This window comes from Ruditapes philippinarum, unplaced genomic scaffold, assembly GCF_026571515.1.
Source record: "Ruditapes philippinarum isolate M1 unplaced genomic scaffold, ASM2657151v2 ctg4455_1_1_1_1, whole genome shotgun sequence".
Classification (NCBI taxonomy): Eukaryota; Metazoa; Mollusca; class Bivalvia; order Venerida; family Veneridae; genus Ruditapes; species Ruditapes philippinarum.
The window spans coordinates 204,205-219,247 of NW_026866981.1; the positions used below are offsets into that span (position 1 = coordinate 204,205).

General features: G+C 34.4%; 1 protein-coding gene across 1 annotated transcript in view; it reads left to right on the forward strand.

The window, feature by feature from the left end:
* Positions 1–544: 544 nt before the first annotated feature.
* LOC132734394 (nidogen-2-like) overlaps positions 545–15,043 on the forward strand; it is a 29,721-nt gene continuing 15,222 nt past the window's right edge. The window contains exons 1-9 of the mRNA XM_060721128.1: positions 545–1,069; positions 5,265–5,413; positions 7,838–7,979; positions 10,387–10,601; positions 10,972–11,066; positions 11,761–11,913; positions 12,248–12,484; positions 13,173–13,370; positions 13,553–13,771. Coding sequence (XP_060577111.1) covers positions 851–1,069; positions 5,265–5,413; positions 7,838–7,979; positions 10,387–10,601; positions 10,972–11,066; positions 11,761–11,913; positions 12,248–12,484; positions 13,173–13,370; positions 13,553–13,771 — 1,627 coding nt within the window. The 5' untranslated portion in view covers positions 545–850. The remainder of the gene's footprint in view (positions 1,070–5,264; positions 5,414–7,837; positions 7,980–10,386; positions 10,602–10,971; positions 11,067–11,760; positions 11,914–12,247; positions 12,485–13,172; positions 13,371–13,552; positions 13,772–15,043) is intronic.

A 15,043-nucleotide genomic window follows, 5' to 3' on the forward strand; every position in this document is an offset into this window, starting at 1 on the left:
CTCTTTCAAATCTACAGGATGACTTATTAAATACAGTGTATTTGTACCTTGTCGAAATAAAATAATCAGTTCACCAGTAAGAGAGTCTTTCCCAAACAAAAGAGTTTTTAAGCTCAAAGCATGGAAACTGCGAGCTGCGCGAAATAATTTCGTATTATTTGGTACATTAAAAATAGTAATGCACTGGGTGTACAGTAGCTACTCAATGTGTTATCTCGTAAATGATTAATAATATTATTTTTTCTTTTTCATGCTATCATTATATGCATTTATTTTCCCTTTTTCAAACAAAGGTGTTTTATATAACCTCTTAGTAATAATAATCGTCTTTATTGAAATATAATTTTTAGAACAGTTATTTCCGTCTCACTAAAGGCCACTTAAAATACCCAATTTCATTCAAACATACATCCCTCAAAGGTGTAACAAAATATTCATCAATTTCTTCGAAGTCTCGCTGATAAGCAGTTGGCTTGTGGGGTTTACATACATCTATCAGCCTATATCTTTGTAAGAAATACAAAATGCAGTATACCGTGAAATTCGCACGCTTCATTAGCCAATCAGATGCGTTGAGAATCTCTCAGTAAGATTTTCTGTTCAATCTGTGATTTAGATAAGACCGGGTCGTATTAGGGCCTGTAGGGTATTATCCCGTTTATTTATTACATATCTATACACATTTAAAGGTTGTATAATACCTTCGGAATTTTAGTGCTGTAGAAATAGGTGGAAATATGTAACATCCATTCGTAGAATTTAGGTCGGATTTTTTTAACATTTACCTACGGTGTGGAACTTATTTTCTATATTTTGTGTTTGTATAGATTACTTGATTTTTCAAGAGAGGATGATAACTTTATTACCTGATAAGATGTCCAGAATAATCGAAGTATTTCTCTTTCTTTGTGTTAGTTTAAGTTGTGTTAATTCTATACCCATCCGACTATTTTATCCGTACGGAAATCTTCGCGGAGATACCGATCTTAAAGGGGATGATAGCAGCTCCCCAGAAATCCAACTACAGACGCCAGTGCACTTCTACGAAAAATTTTACACGAGCCTCTTTGTAAGTATGCAATTACAACTTCCAAACATCTACCGAACTTGACACTTTTATAATATTGTTAATTAAATGAGCCGCGTCACGACAAAACTAACATAGTGCGTTTGCTACCACCATGGATCCAGATTAGCCTGCGCAGGGATCCACACAGTCTGATCAGGATCCATGCTGTTCGCTTACAAACCCTATAACAAGCAGATAAACTTATAGTGAACAGCATGGATCCTGATCAGACTGCGGGTCGCAAACCCATTATGTTGGTTTTGTCATGACGCGGCTAAAATATTAGTTCATTCTGGGACAGAAGATACACTTATTTTTAGTCCCAAGTTCATTTTAAACTTAAAGATATTAATATAGTGGCTTAGACTTTGTCTTGAATAGTATTTATGTAACTGTGTGTAATTCTTAGACGGTTTCATTGTTTTCACCAAATGATATTGATTAGGGAAAATGAATTAGAATTCTTGTAATTTTGACGGATATATTTTAAGTTAGATACATGTAATTTACTTTGATGTAAGTTGCATTAGAATACGCGTGGTCTATACATTCAAAGTACCACTATATTGCTTCTCCCAACCTTCCTTATATGCATCCAAAAATCCCTCCGTAATTCTTTAGCTATACAATGTTATGGAATGGACACTTAACTATACAATATTATGGAATGGACACTAAACTATCGTAACTAGACCGAAATAAATCAAAAGTTACGTCAATCTCTCAATTAACCATGCATATATATATATTTATATTGCATTGTATTTACCTTTTCTTTATTATAGCGCATTAAAAAGGTAAAAATCAACACGTTATGCAAATATTTTTATCGGCTTAACTGTTTAAATACGCAAGTTTTTGACGGCTCTTTTATAAAACAGCACGGTATGTAATGACATCGTGTTTCTATGTTGTCTTTAATAATCAGATAACAGACTATAGGGTGTGAATACTTGCCAGATTCTACACACAAACTTGCATACCTGTGTAGAGACGATGTAGTATAACACATTTGTTTGAGAGTACTATCTTAGAGATCGGAGATTGTCTGAGAATTTTATATTTCTGAGGTATCGGTGTTACATCAAAAACGCTCAAAGTTCTACCTGTATGCGTTATATGACATTAACTGGATAATTATCGCGATAATTATTTCATCGGTCAATTATCGTGATAATTACTTCATCGTGATGATATGATTTGATTATATGTTTCTAAATTCAAAATTTCACCATTACCATGATTTAATGTTGAATTCTGCTTAAGCCGGTGCTAGGGGGCTAGGATGGTAACTTGCACTTTCCATTACCGTCCTTGAACAGACTCAATCCAACCGAGCCTGCATTATTTTCAATTTTGTCTTGTTGGGCTTTCTTAAGGGATTCTTTATTTCTCTCTATTTCATGATTATTAACCTGTAACTATATTTTCTAAATAATAATTTTTTAAATTTTTACAATTGTTACCATTCATCTACAGTTCGAACCCTACTTTGTTTCTTTGTCGAGAATAAGATCTTCTTGTAATGCTCTGGAGTATTGTCGCACATGGCGCCTATATACAAGGGAGTTGTGAGATCCTGGCTATGTCTCTGCTTTTCAACCATATAAATTACCTCCAGATTTCTGAAGAAACTGTAATGAAATAGCACATTCCGAAATTTTCATCTTATGTTCAACCACTACCTGCAAGTTTCACCATTGCTAATGCAATATATAAAAAAATTCTCCGGTAGCGTTAAGCGGGCTAATCAATCAAACTTTCAATTAATTCTGCATGATAAGCCATCTACTTCAACCTCTCTTAACTCGAGGATGATTCAGAGAGTGTTTGTGTATGTTGGCACTGATAGAAATAAGAAAATGTTTACATTAATAATCTTCATTTAGAGTTTTACGTATCAGAGAAACAAAAAAAAATGAACATAGAACCAGTTTGTAAATGATAATTTGCGGAAAATGAAGAACTATATTAGTTATCATACGCCTTACGCCCTTTATGCCCTTTCATCTTTAAGTACTATAGAGAACTGAACAGAACATAATACCAATCTTACAAATGCACGAAAGTACAACCTCTACTGAGCGACACCTTTGGGAAGGCAAGAATTCTGGTTGTTACTGAGAGTGGTTGTTTAAGAGAGGTTAAATCTATTGTGAACTTTTACTTTAGCAAGAGTTGTTGTAAAGAGGTCATTGCTCCACAGAGTGCCGCATTGAAAAGGTTTTGCTTGAACATGTTATAATCTTTTTATACGAGAAAACCATAAGAATTGTTGATAAAAACATTTAATCTAGATAGTTTTCTTTTTCTTACAGAAGCCTTTTGATTTTTATGAAATTTCAAAATGTATTCAACAGGTGGAACAGAAATTAAGTATATTAAGCAATCATAAGCTTCCTTTAATTAAAATGTCTCATAATATAATAATTATTATAATAATAATGATAATAATAATAATAATAAAAAAAAAAAAAAAAAAAAAAACAAACACACACATACACCAAAAACAATTTTACTGCATTAGTAACGGGGTAAAGACATGTGTATATATGCATATATTAGGTTTAACATATAAAGTTTTGTGTGAATTATGAATGTTTATAAATACATTTCTAACACTCTCGATACTATTTTCTAAAGTGTTGATACTCCATTCTTTCTATATTTCAATTAGTATAATAGTATTATATCCTCTATACAATCTATTCAACTGCAATTCAAACGAAACGACTTTTACAGAATATAGTCAAAGAATATTTTGGTGTGGTAATCTGGTACTTGAGACAAACTGTTTGAACAACTGAACAAATTCTTGTTTTGAAAATATGACCAACAAATGACACAAAAATATATAAACATTCATTCTGCCGTCCAAAGGAGAGACGAAAATAGAAAAAACATAGTAATATAGATCTATGTGTTCGTATTTGTCGAATACTTGACCTCTGTTTGGTAAGAAGTACGTTTCAATTTTGGCTAAGCTGTATTCTTATGATAAAATCATCGTCATTTTAATTTGTACTTGTAAAACAGTCAGTGTATATATTCTGAAACAATGCTTATTACAATGTTTTTTCCCGACAATATTGGGTGAAACACATTTCTATCATAAATAAAGTCCTTCGATCGGGGAATACCTTAATTGAATAGTAAGATGAAAGAATGCAAGTCCACAGGGTGAGTGGCAAGTGGTTTAGGCTGTACAGTGTTGGTGCGACGTAAAACCTACACCAACAATATATTAGAAAAGAATATTCATAATGAAATAGGTTGATTGAGAAATTAATTATAGTTTTTATTATTTATTCTTTAGCATTATAGATTATTATATATTAATTCTTTAATAAAGAAATAAAATAAAATATTCTAGAAGAGCTGAAAGAGCTGAGTAGTTTTTTACGTTGCTCTTGTTGGAGAAGTATGTCCTAAATGCACCTAGAGTAACAATAGATAAATCAGAGTCTATGAATTATAAACTCATCATGTCAAAATGTTATCTTTATTAATTGATAACTTCCTGGCTCCTGTTTCATATAGTCAGTGTATACAGGCTTCTTTGTATATATAGGTCATTGGCTGATGAACCACATGTTGGCTTTGTGAGCCAGGATAAATCATCGGGTAAATGTAACACGTGTTAAACGTTCCAACTTATCAAAACTAACACATAGAAACACGCGATACATCATGTATCTAACGGTCTGACTGACCGAGTCAATGAAGGGGTATTTGAACATCTTTGATCTGCGTTAGTTCTATTATACATGAAAGTGGGAAAGTATTTAGAACAGATGTACACAAGTTTTTATATCAATTCTAAACATAAAAGTTGTTAGAAATACTATACCTGTGTAAACCTTCCTTAATTCCACGCTTAGAAAAAAAACAATGGTGCAAAAAAACTTTTTACATGAAACAGGGCAACGTATTATGTTTATGACCATTTACTTTTTCACCTGCGATTGTTTTCTGTTAAAAAACCTACAAATGACACAACAATTCATACAATCATGACATCTTATATCAAATTGTTTTTCCCGCGTTTAGGAGTCTCATCAGAGGCTTACCTATTCTGCAAAAGATAAAATTAAATTGCTAAAAACTCAACCGAAATAGGAAATGACGTGAATGATGTTTATAAATTAAAGGCAGCAAAATGTTCAACTGTTTAACCGTTTTTGTTTACTTTCAGGTGAGTACCAATGGTCTTATTTCATTCGGGTCGGAGTTCCCTCGGTACCAACCGGACATGGTTCTGCCTCTAGGGTTGAAAGAAATTAAGATTATAGCTGCTTTCTTTGCTGACATGGACATCGATGTGGCTGGTAATGTATTCTACAGGTACGTACGTTGTATTACCCAACAGCAGGTGGCAGTTGTGTTGTTATATTTTCTGGTCCTTCAAGACAAGATCGGCGTTTTTTAAAATCAACATGGCGGTCGATCATCCGAACGCTTTAGCAAAGTCACGTGGCCAATTGTGGCATCTTAATTCCGTCAACCGGCCCGTCTCCAGGCCATTCTATATGAAAAATCCTGTTTATGACTTTTAGTGTCGAGAATTGAATACCGCTTTAGTTTAAGCGGTGCTAGGGAGCATGAGAGATGTTGCACCTTGTATTGTCTACCCAATCAAACTGAGTCTGATATGTTCATCTTGTGACTGTTGTCAGTTGTCTCAGAGAAGAACTCCTCTTTTATCAGAACTTTTACTGACTGTAGCAACGTATATTTACCACTCACCCTGCCTTTGTCACCAGTACAATAAATTGTTATTGGACAGCTCCAAACATCAGTTCAAGAAATATAGCAGATTAAGGGTTAATAGTTATTAAAATAGTTTTCACCTACCTCATGATGAATATTTTGTGCTCCGTTGATGAAATACAATTCATGAAGCGTTTGACATTCTTGAAGCAGAATTTACGCATTTTTTTTCTTTAAGGCACAGTATGCCTAAGAAATCCATATTTTTATATTGTTATTAAAAGTCTTCAAGTGTCAAACATGTGTGTTTTGATTTGTGTCTGAGTATTTATTGGCCTAACCATTGTCAAAATTTTGCAACCCCACCTGGTTCTGCACCTGAGTTCGATCCAAATTTAACTATTTTTTTAGATTTTCTGACGTTTTCGTGAAAAGAGTAGTGATCTTTTTAAACATTTATGGGCTGATTTTCAACATATCGGGTTTGAACCCTGCTACTCCAACGAATATTAGAGACTTCAAAATGAAGTTGTGCATTTGTACATTACATTTTTTACGACGTAGACTCATGTACTCATGCAAAACCCTCAAATATTTAAATCTAATTTAAAAAAAGAAGATTTTAATAGAAACAAAGATCGACATTCGCCCATTTGAGTTTCCACAAAACAGGACGTATAATCTGTGTAATGAAATACAACAGTATTGTAAACAATTACAATGTATGTATTTGTATTGTGGAACGACTGATCTCGATTCATTACTTTATTAGTCTACGCCCAGGTAGAATAAATAGTCATGTAGTAACAATGCTTAGTGTTTTTTTTTCTCTCAATACCTACACTAGTGTATCAGTGTATAAAACAAGTTTATTACATCACCCTAGTTTGTTTTCTATAACACTGCTCAATTCTTTTTAACACTTAACTAAGGCTTGAACTAATATTTCCCTTATTTACACTTAACTAAAGCTACAGTCTCACTTACATCCCGGCAGAGCCCCGGTAGACGTCCGGGGTGATCCGGGAACGACCGGGGTACGACCGGGAACAACCGTAGTACATCCGTAACTCTGCCGGCAACGTCCGGGATGATCCGGGGTGACCCGGGAACATCCGGCATACGACCCCGGATGGAATAAAATATTTTATGTCACCGGGGTGGTCCGGGATGATCCGGGAAGGTATAGCTTTGCCGGCTTCATCCTTAGCTCTGCATGGAACGACCGGGGTTATACCGGGGAAGCACCGTAGCTCTGCCGGCACAAACCGGGGATAATCCGGGATATGATATAGCCGGTAGAGCTACGGTAGATCTACGGTAGAGCCCCGGTATATGCCGACAGAGCCCCGGTAACTACGAGGATGAAGGTAGAGCTACGGTTGATCCCGGTAGAGCCCCGGGGTTCTGCCTGGATCGACCGGGGCTCTGCCTGGGTCAACCGGGGTTCTTCCGGCGTCATCCGGGAACGACCGGGGAAGCACCGGCATGAACCGTAGCTTCACCTGGGCTCTGCCTGGATGATCCGGAGCGCATCCTTGGTGGTTAGTTGGGAACTACCGTAGTGCTGCCGGGGTAAGTGTGACCGCAACAATAATTTCACCCGAATCATCCCGGTAACTTACCGGGATGGTCATGGGCTCTGTCGGGAGTAAGTGAGACCGCAGCGTAATATATCCCTTATTTTATACTTAACTAAGGCCTAAACTAATATATCTCTTATTTATACTTAACTAAGGTCTAAACCAATATATCCCTTATTTATAATTAACTAAGGTCTAAACCAATATATCCCTTATTTATAATTAACTAAGGTCTAAACCAATATATCCCTTATTTATAATTAACTAAGGTCTAAACCAATATATCCCTTATTTATACGCAACTAAGGTCTAAACCAATATATCCCTTATTTATACGCAACTAAGGTCTAAACTAATATGTCCCTTATTTACACTTAACTAAAGTCTAAACTAATCTACGAGAATGACAAGTGCTTTTCATATTTTATTATATATGTTATACATGCATACATAAATGCTTTTTTATATTTTTCAGAGAAACTACCGAAGAAGCTCTACTACAGCGAGTTGCCGCCGATATTCAAGGTCATTTTTCTGAATTTCCAGACTTCGAACCTCTTGGTCTCTTTATAGCAACATGGGATGGTGTTGGTGCTTTCAAAGGCGATCCTAAATCTGTAAGGGAATGATCAATATATTTTAAAAATGATGTACTAGTTTTAGTGAATATTGGTCCTAAAATATATACCACACACGTTCATTAACTATAAAATCTTTAACTTTAAATTTGCATAGTTGATTATGAATTAAAGATTTTCATGTAGCCAGCACTCATTTTCAACTTTTTTGGAAGATATAAATTTCCTGCATATTAAAAATATGGACGCTTCAAGAATTCGATAATTTTACTAGTATATAATTACTGTTTAATTATTGGCCATTTTTCACTTGTTGATAGAAAACAAAAATGCAAGTATGTCAACTGCCTTATTATTTGTGGTAAGTTAATAATGGTAACTTTATTGGTCAGATTCCTTTGCAAACATATTGTTAAAAATTACGTTGGCTGTAGGATTCTAGGCGAGACACGTGACTTACGTAATTTATACGGCAGTAATGGTTTGACTATGACGTCAGAATCAGAGATATCAAATCACCTACTGTTCAAACACCATTACTGACACTGTGTAAGTCAAAATATTAATACACACTTTTGAGAGAAAAACGCCAAAGACAAAAATATTTTACAGGCTTAGAAAATTTACTTTACGGACTTTTGTGGGGTGAGAGGAATTATTTAACAGACTTACTACGGGTGAGAAAAGTTGAGATCTCGAGGGCCTTGTCAAAGAAACATCGAAATAAATTTGTCTTTTCCCAACTGTTTGAAAAAAATCTGTAAAATAGGACTTAATGCACTAAGTGACTCTTAATCGTTAAACGAAGCTTGTTAAGTCTGATCTACTGACACGTATTATTTTTTAAACAGACATACACATGTTTCTACATATCTTCTACTCGTCCTCATTAGATTAGCGGCTTCCTTCTTAAACTACTGTTGATATTATCTTAATGCAAATTTCATCACGTGACAGGCGCTTGCACTCAAATGTTTATTATATTAATTGGATTACATTAACTGCGTCCTTAGCAACCAACTTTATGGAATATACATAAAATGGCAATTGAATACACATTTATTATTTACATTTAAGAAACATGAAAAATAAACAATCTATTAACCGATGGATGTTTTAGTATTTGGAATGTATGCCCACTTACCTAGATATGTTATCACCACAGTAGTTTAAGTGAAGTCGGAAATTGTATCTATTTTTGAAGAATAAATAAACGTACATATAGCATACTTGTATACAGTATGAATAAGCTACTGTTTCTTATATATTACCTGATGTATAAGAGAGAAAGCAAAAATAACCAAGAAATGGCTATAAATTTCTTTGATGGTAAAAGTTATGTAAAATCATGGGTGTATCTTCAAGCAGACGACAGATGTTTTCATGCCTGGAAGTTATGTACGTACAGTCCTTTGTTTTGAATGGAATTGTTCGTGTCATGAATCTCAGTATTTCATGCTAATGTCTGTTTAGTACATTACTGTCAATGTTGATAAGTCATTACTTGACTGATAAGCCATCAGCTAACAGATGCACAATATCTACTGCTGTCATCTTGAACTACATACATTTACATACATTTATTGTTTTCATTTGTTCTTTGTTCGTTGAGATAAGATTTAAATCATCCCTTTAACCTGCTAAAATTGTGTAATTGACCTTGCTTTAAATTTGAAACAGTCCATTTTGTAATAATATAAGTCCTGGTCAGACTAAAACGGGTCTTACAAACATTTCAGAATGGCTAACTGAAATAATGAATATGAATATCTTTATTTCACAAAGCCAGTAGACAAGACTGGTCCATGAGGCAACATACATGGGTCATATATGACATTAATGGCAAACTATTTTCATATATTATAAACCTTCTCATACAAAAATAAGCTTTGAAACAGACTTTACATTTTAAAACCTATGTTATGTTCATTAATTCATGTACTTGTCTATGTTTATAAGAAACAGGTAAAGAATTAAGATATTCCATTTAATTTATCTGAGGCGAAATGGTGCTATTAAGTGCTGAATTCAACAATATGCTGACAGACTGAACACAGACACAAGTACTAGTCTTATATTTTTGTAATGATGATGGTTGCATACACTTAAAATATATAGCTTATTAGTCTAATCAAAGTGACTAAAAACGTTAAACTTTTTCGACTCCAGTAACATTTGAAGCTTTAGCAACATCATTCATACTATCATAATTATCATATGATAATCGTCATCATTATCACCATATTTACATGATAATCATCATCATTATTATCACCACCACCGCAGTCATCGTCTTCATCATCATCATCATCATCATCATCGTCGTCGTCGTCGTCATCATCATCATCATCATCATCATCATCATAATAATAATCATCATCATCATCATCATCGCCATTATTTTATACGACGTTTAGTTAGTTCTAACTGATGTTTATTTTCACAGGTTAATACATTCCAAATTGTGATAGCATCAGATGAGTTGAATTCCTTCGTCATTATGAATTACCTAGAAGACGGCATTCAGTGGATAAAGAGTGCGGGTAAATACGCTTCCATAAGAAGCGATCCACCAGCACAGGCCGGGTTCGATTCTGGTATTGAAAATTTGGCTTTTGCACTTCCTAAATCTGGTACAACCGATGTTCAAAGCCTCGCAGTGTAAGTTTATATTACAATACAATACTCTTTATTTAAAAAAATGCACGCCATTTAAGTACACATATAGAATACGTTGTGTTTCAAAATAAATGTTTGAACGTTTACAAGTTCTGTTAATTTATTTTCATACATAAATAATGTTGTTAATAGTTTCACTTCTCAGAACTCTTGACTTAATTTTGCTTTTTGACAATAATGCATCCCTGCCAATTGAGGACTAACTTTGGGTTAATTGAAAGAGTGGCCTTTGATAACAGGTAGTCATAGTGATTTAATAATGTGCCGTGTTTTGTTTTTTCTAAAGGGAATATTTATTCGTATGAAGTCTTTAAACATAATTGTAACGTTTTATTTAATGCTATATTGTCAGTAAGTCGAACGTGAACATTCCTGGTGTATGGATGTATCATATCGGAAGTGCGGAAGGTGGCAACATCCGGGAACCTGACATCAACACAGGAGACGGTAAGTTACGTAACGAATCATTCTCTTATTGTTAGCATTTTGATAAATTGTTTATAAATCTATAATAATTGAAGTCTGTGAAACAAGTTATTTCTTCTTATCCATTACCACTTATCACTTTTTTGCTACAAAAACATCACTTTTTTGCCAATAGCACTAATACTGGCGTTAATTGTAAGAAATAAAGGAACCTTTTACCAACTTGAAGAAAGGCTCAAATGAATACTTAATGGCACAGACACTTTGTAATGGAGCTCAAAACGCCTTTAAAATCCTAATAAAATGTATATTTGTCAGTCCCAGCACATGTTCTGACCATTTATACCAAAAAACTTAATATATTAAGCCGTTTTGAAAAAAAATTCGTATTTCAACGTTTATAATAATACACAAGATAAAAATGTGTATTATTATAGACGTTGCATTTCAAAACGGCTTATATTAAGTTTTTGATATATTTATGATCAGTACATATGCTGGGATTGACAAATATACATTTTATTCGGATTTTAAAGGCGTTTTGAGCTCCACATCTCAAGGGTCTGTGTTGAAAGAGAGGTTAAACATTTTCCTTCATGCCAATGGCACCCTTTTGCTCTAGATGCATGTAAATGGTACTCATAACTACTGAATATATAGTTTAAGAAAAGAAATATTCTTCTTGTTCCTAAGTATTCAAGTTTCTTTTAAGCAGAGATTATCTTTGAGCCAGAGCTAGATAGACAGACATGTCAGGAAGGTGCTCGTCAGTGTCATTCAGACGCTATATGTGTTGACTACTCTAGAGGTTTCTGCTGCAGCTGTGTCACACCGGCGTTTGGAAACGGGAAACACTGTGTTACTATAGGTACATCTGATTGGATCTTTCTTTATCACACAATTCAGCTTGTTTTCTTCAAATTTTGCTATGTCATACAACATAAAACAAAATTTCTGCAGCGGTATTTGTTAAATATTCAAATATATACATCAATTATTTAAAGTTTCACTACCATTATTAAGACCCTGGGAACAGGTTACTTTCTGTCCGATATGTTTGGACATTTAGAATACCTGTAAACTCAAAAGGATGAGTCAAAATATAAATAATTATGTTGAGGATACTTGCCACAAAATCTAATTTTTGAAACTTATTCTGGAGAAGATAACTTTTGTTATCCGGTACTATAATTTCACAACAGATCAGCACCAGCGATTGAATGGTAAAGTTTCCGGCAGAATAAATGGTGTGCCATTTGAAAACCTTGACATGCATGCATTTGTCGTCACCAAGGACGGCAGAGCTTACACGGCTATTAGCCGGGTACCAGACGAGATAAGCTCTGAAATGATGACCTTGAACACAATCGGCGGTGTTGTTGGATGGATGTTTGCGCTGCAAGGAGGACCGGGAGCCAAAAACGGTTTTATGTTTACAGGTAAATATTTTAAAGCTGCGGCCAAAATACTTCAGGAAAATCAAACTTTAGAAAATTGTACTTGTAAAAAATTCAAGATTCAAGAAATAGTTTACATAAATGACTGATCTGCAGTATAATGTCTAATTTAGCTTATTTGCCTTTTTGCAATGTGTCAATTACTTTCTGTTAATTTCACAATAATTGACTTTTAGATAAATTTGATAAATTTTTATGAAAAATAAGCATAAATCTGGAGGCATGCTGCTTTAAGTCATAGTTACGCCGTCACATGTTTATTAAGCTCTGAATCATAAATGCTTTACTTTAAAAAAGTTTAAATGATTAGAAGAATGGTTCAATAGTAACTTAATAATAATGGGAAAAACATAGGACCTACAGGTCTAATTAATATTGCATACTGTCAAACTTTTATCAAATACCACCTCTTGATGAAGATCACATGATGAAAACCTTTAATTGAATTGACTTAAATAAGAGACAACCTACCGACAAATATGCTTATACCATTTTCCAAAAACTAGTACTCTTTAACATGGTTGCATGTATTATTAAAACTGATTTGAATATATACATGTATCTTTACTGTAGTGTACCTGAACTTTGATAAATATATTTATACTGAGCTTTTTCTCATAATAAGATTATGAAATATCATTTCATTAGTATACGTTTTTTTTTGTTATAGGTGGAGTATTTAACAGAACAGCCCGTATCCGATACCAGAATGGTGAGGAAGTTGTGATTGAACAGAAATATCACGGACCCAGCGTTCTTAATAATATCCGAATGGAGACGGTTATTAACGGAAATGTTCCAAAACTTGAATCTGCTGAGAAAGTCACCATAGATGATTATAGCGAGGAGTATAGACGAGTCAGTCCAGGTAAATCACTTTACATCTTTCAAAATTATAAACTTTGCCATTTCTAATCACTTATAGGAACAATTAAGATAATAAACGATGAATAAATGTAAGCCTTTTTATTAAGAATTAATAAAATCCCAAAATATTGTATTCATATACAAATATACAAAATGTACAACATAGATATCCGACTATTTCAGGCGTCATCCGGTCGTCGTCAGATCGCACGTTTCACGTTAACAACGTTGCGTCGAGGTACACGTGGGATCAGGTTATAAACTACGAGGAATGTCTCTTTGATCCATCCCAAAACGAGGAGGACAGCCAGCGACTTAGTGTTACCAGGAACTTTGTTATCTATGACTCTACTGATCGAGTTGTTAGATTCGCCATGTCAAACAAAATCCAGAGACGTACAGGTAAATGACAACGTTATGTTACGTCTTATATCCTATATTTAAGCTGTACAAATGAATAAAAATGATGAAAATTCTGCTGTTTTCCCTCAATTTATAGTACTTTGTTTATATTATGTTTATTGTGAGCGTTGCCAATTAATATGTAAAGTATTTAAAGAAATAGTAAAACGTTTAAGCGTGTCAGACCTGTCCGTTTCCGTTACATTGATTTAGAATTGAACTGTAAACTTCTTTTTACCCACAGCATCAATGAGTTCTTTCTTAGATTCTGTAGATTCATCATTTAAGTCCCCTGCTCCGTACTTTCTCGCTAGATAATCCTTCTTTAAGATGAAGGCATTCAGGGGAATAAGTTTTTTAAGGATTATCTCAAAGTCGTAGAATGGTGTACAGCCGACATCGTTTATTAAATGATTTGCAATCTGTTCTAGCCCGACAAGGTTCATGTTTATCATATCCTTCCGGCAATCACGGCTCGCCATCGGCATCACATTCTGAAACTTGTAGAAAGAATTTTGCAGGAAAATAGGTGACTGACCGTCGCTAAACGCTTTTATTAAATTTCTCATATTGTCTAACACAGCCATTACACAGTCTGCAAACCTGTCTTTGATCGTGCAATTCTGATCATGTATTATCACGAGCGTTTTAATCACGAGCTCTGAGAAAAACTCCGCCTCTTCTACTGCATTACGGTTATAACCCTGAACGAAAAACTTTATCATCTGATATACGCAGTTATGTGTTTGACTCAGGTGATTTTTAAGATACTCTTTTTCTGCATGACCAAAGTTCCACTGGAAAAGTTGGTCTGAATCTACGACCGGCTGAGCAAGAAGTTTACCTGCGGACCTTAATTCTTTATGCAGATGTTTTCCAAGAGTCGACTCTTCATCAACAAAGTCCAAGATTTTGTCATATCTCAAACATGGTGTAATGACCACAGTAACAATCGATTCCTTATTCCACGTGAATTTTAATTCCACTGACTCCCCACGTTTAGTCACGCCATTTTGCTCGAGGAGGTCGAACCGTCCATGCTTTTTATAAATAGTCGCACGTGATTTCGATCTGACATTTTCAACTGCTTTAGCAACTGTTTCAAAGAAACTTGTTGCTAAGCCTATGTCACTTTTCAGCCAATGTCTATCCATTTCATCTTCTTCAGTGCATTCTTCCCACCTTTTTGTACAATTTTCTGTGAGGAATATCTTCAGGAACTCGTCGTTGTCTTTAATTTCTCTCTCAATTTTATCAATATTTTCTTTCGAT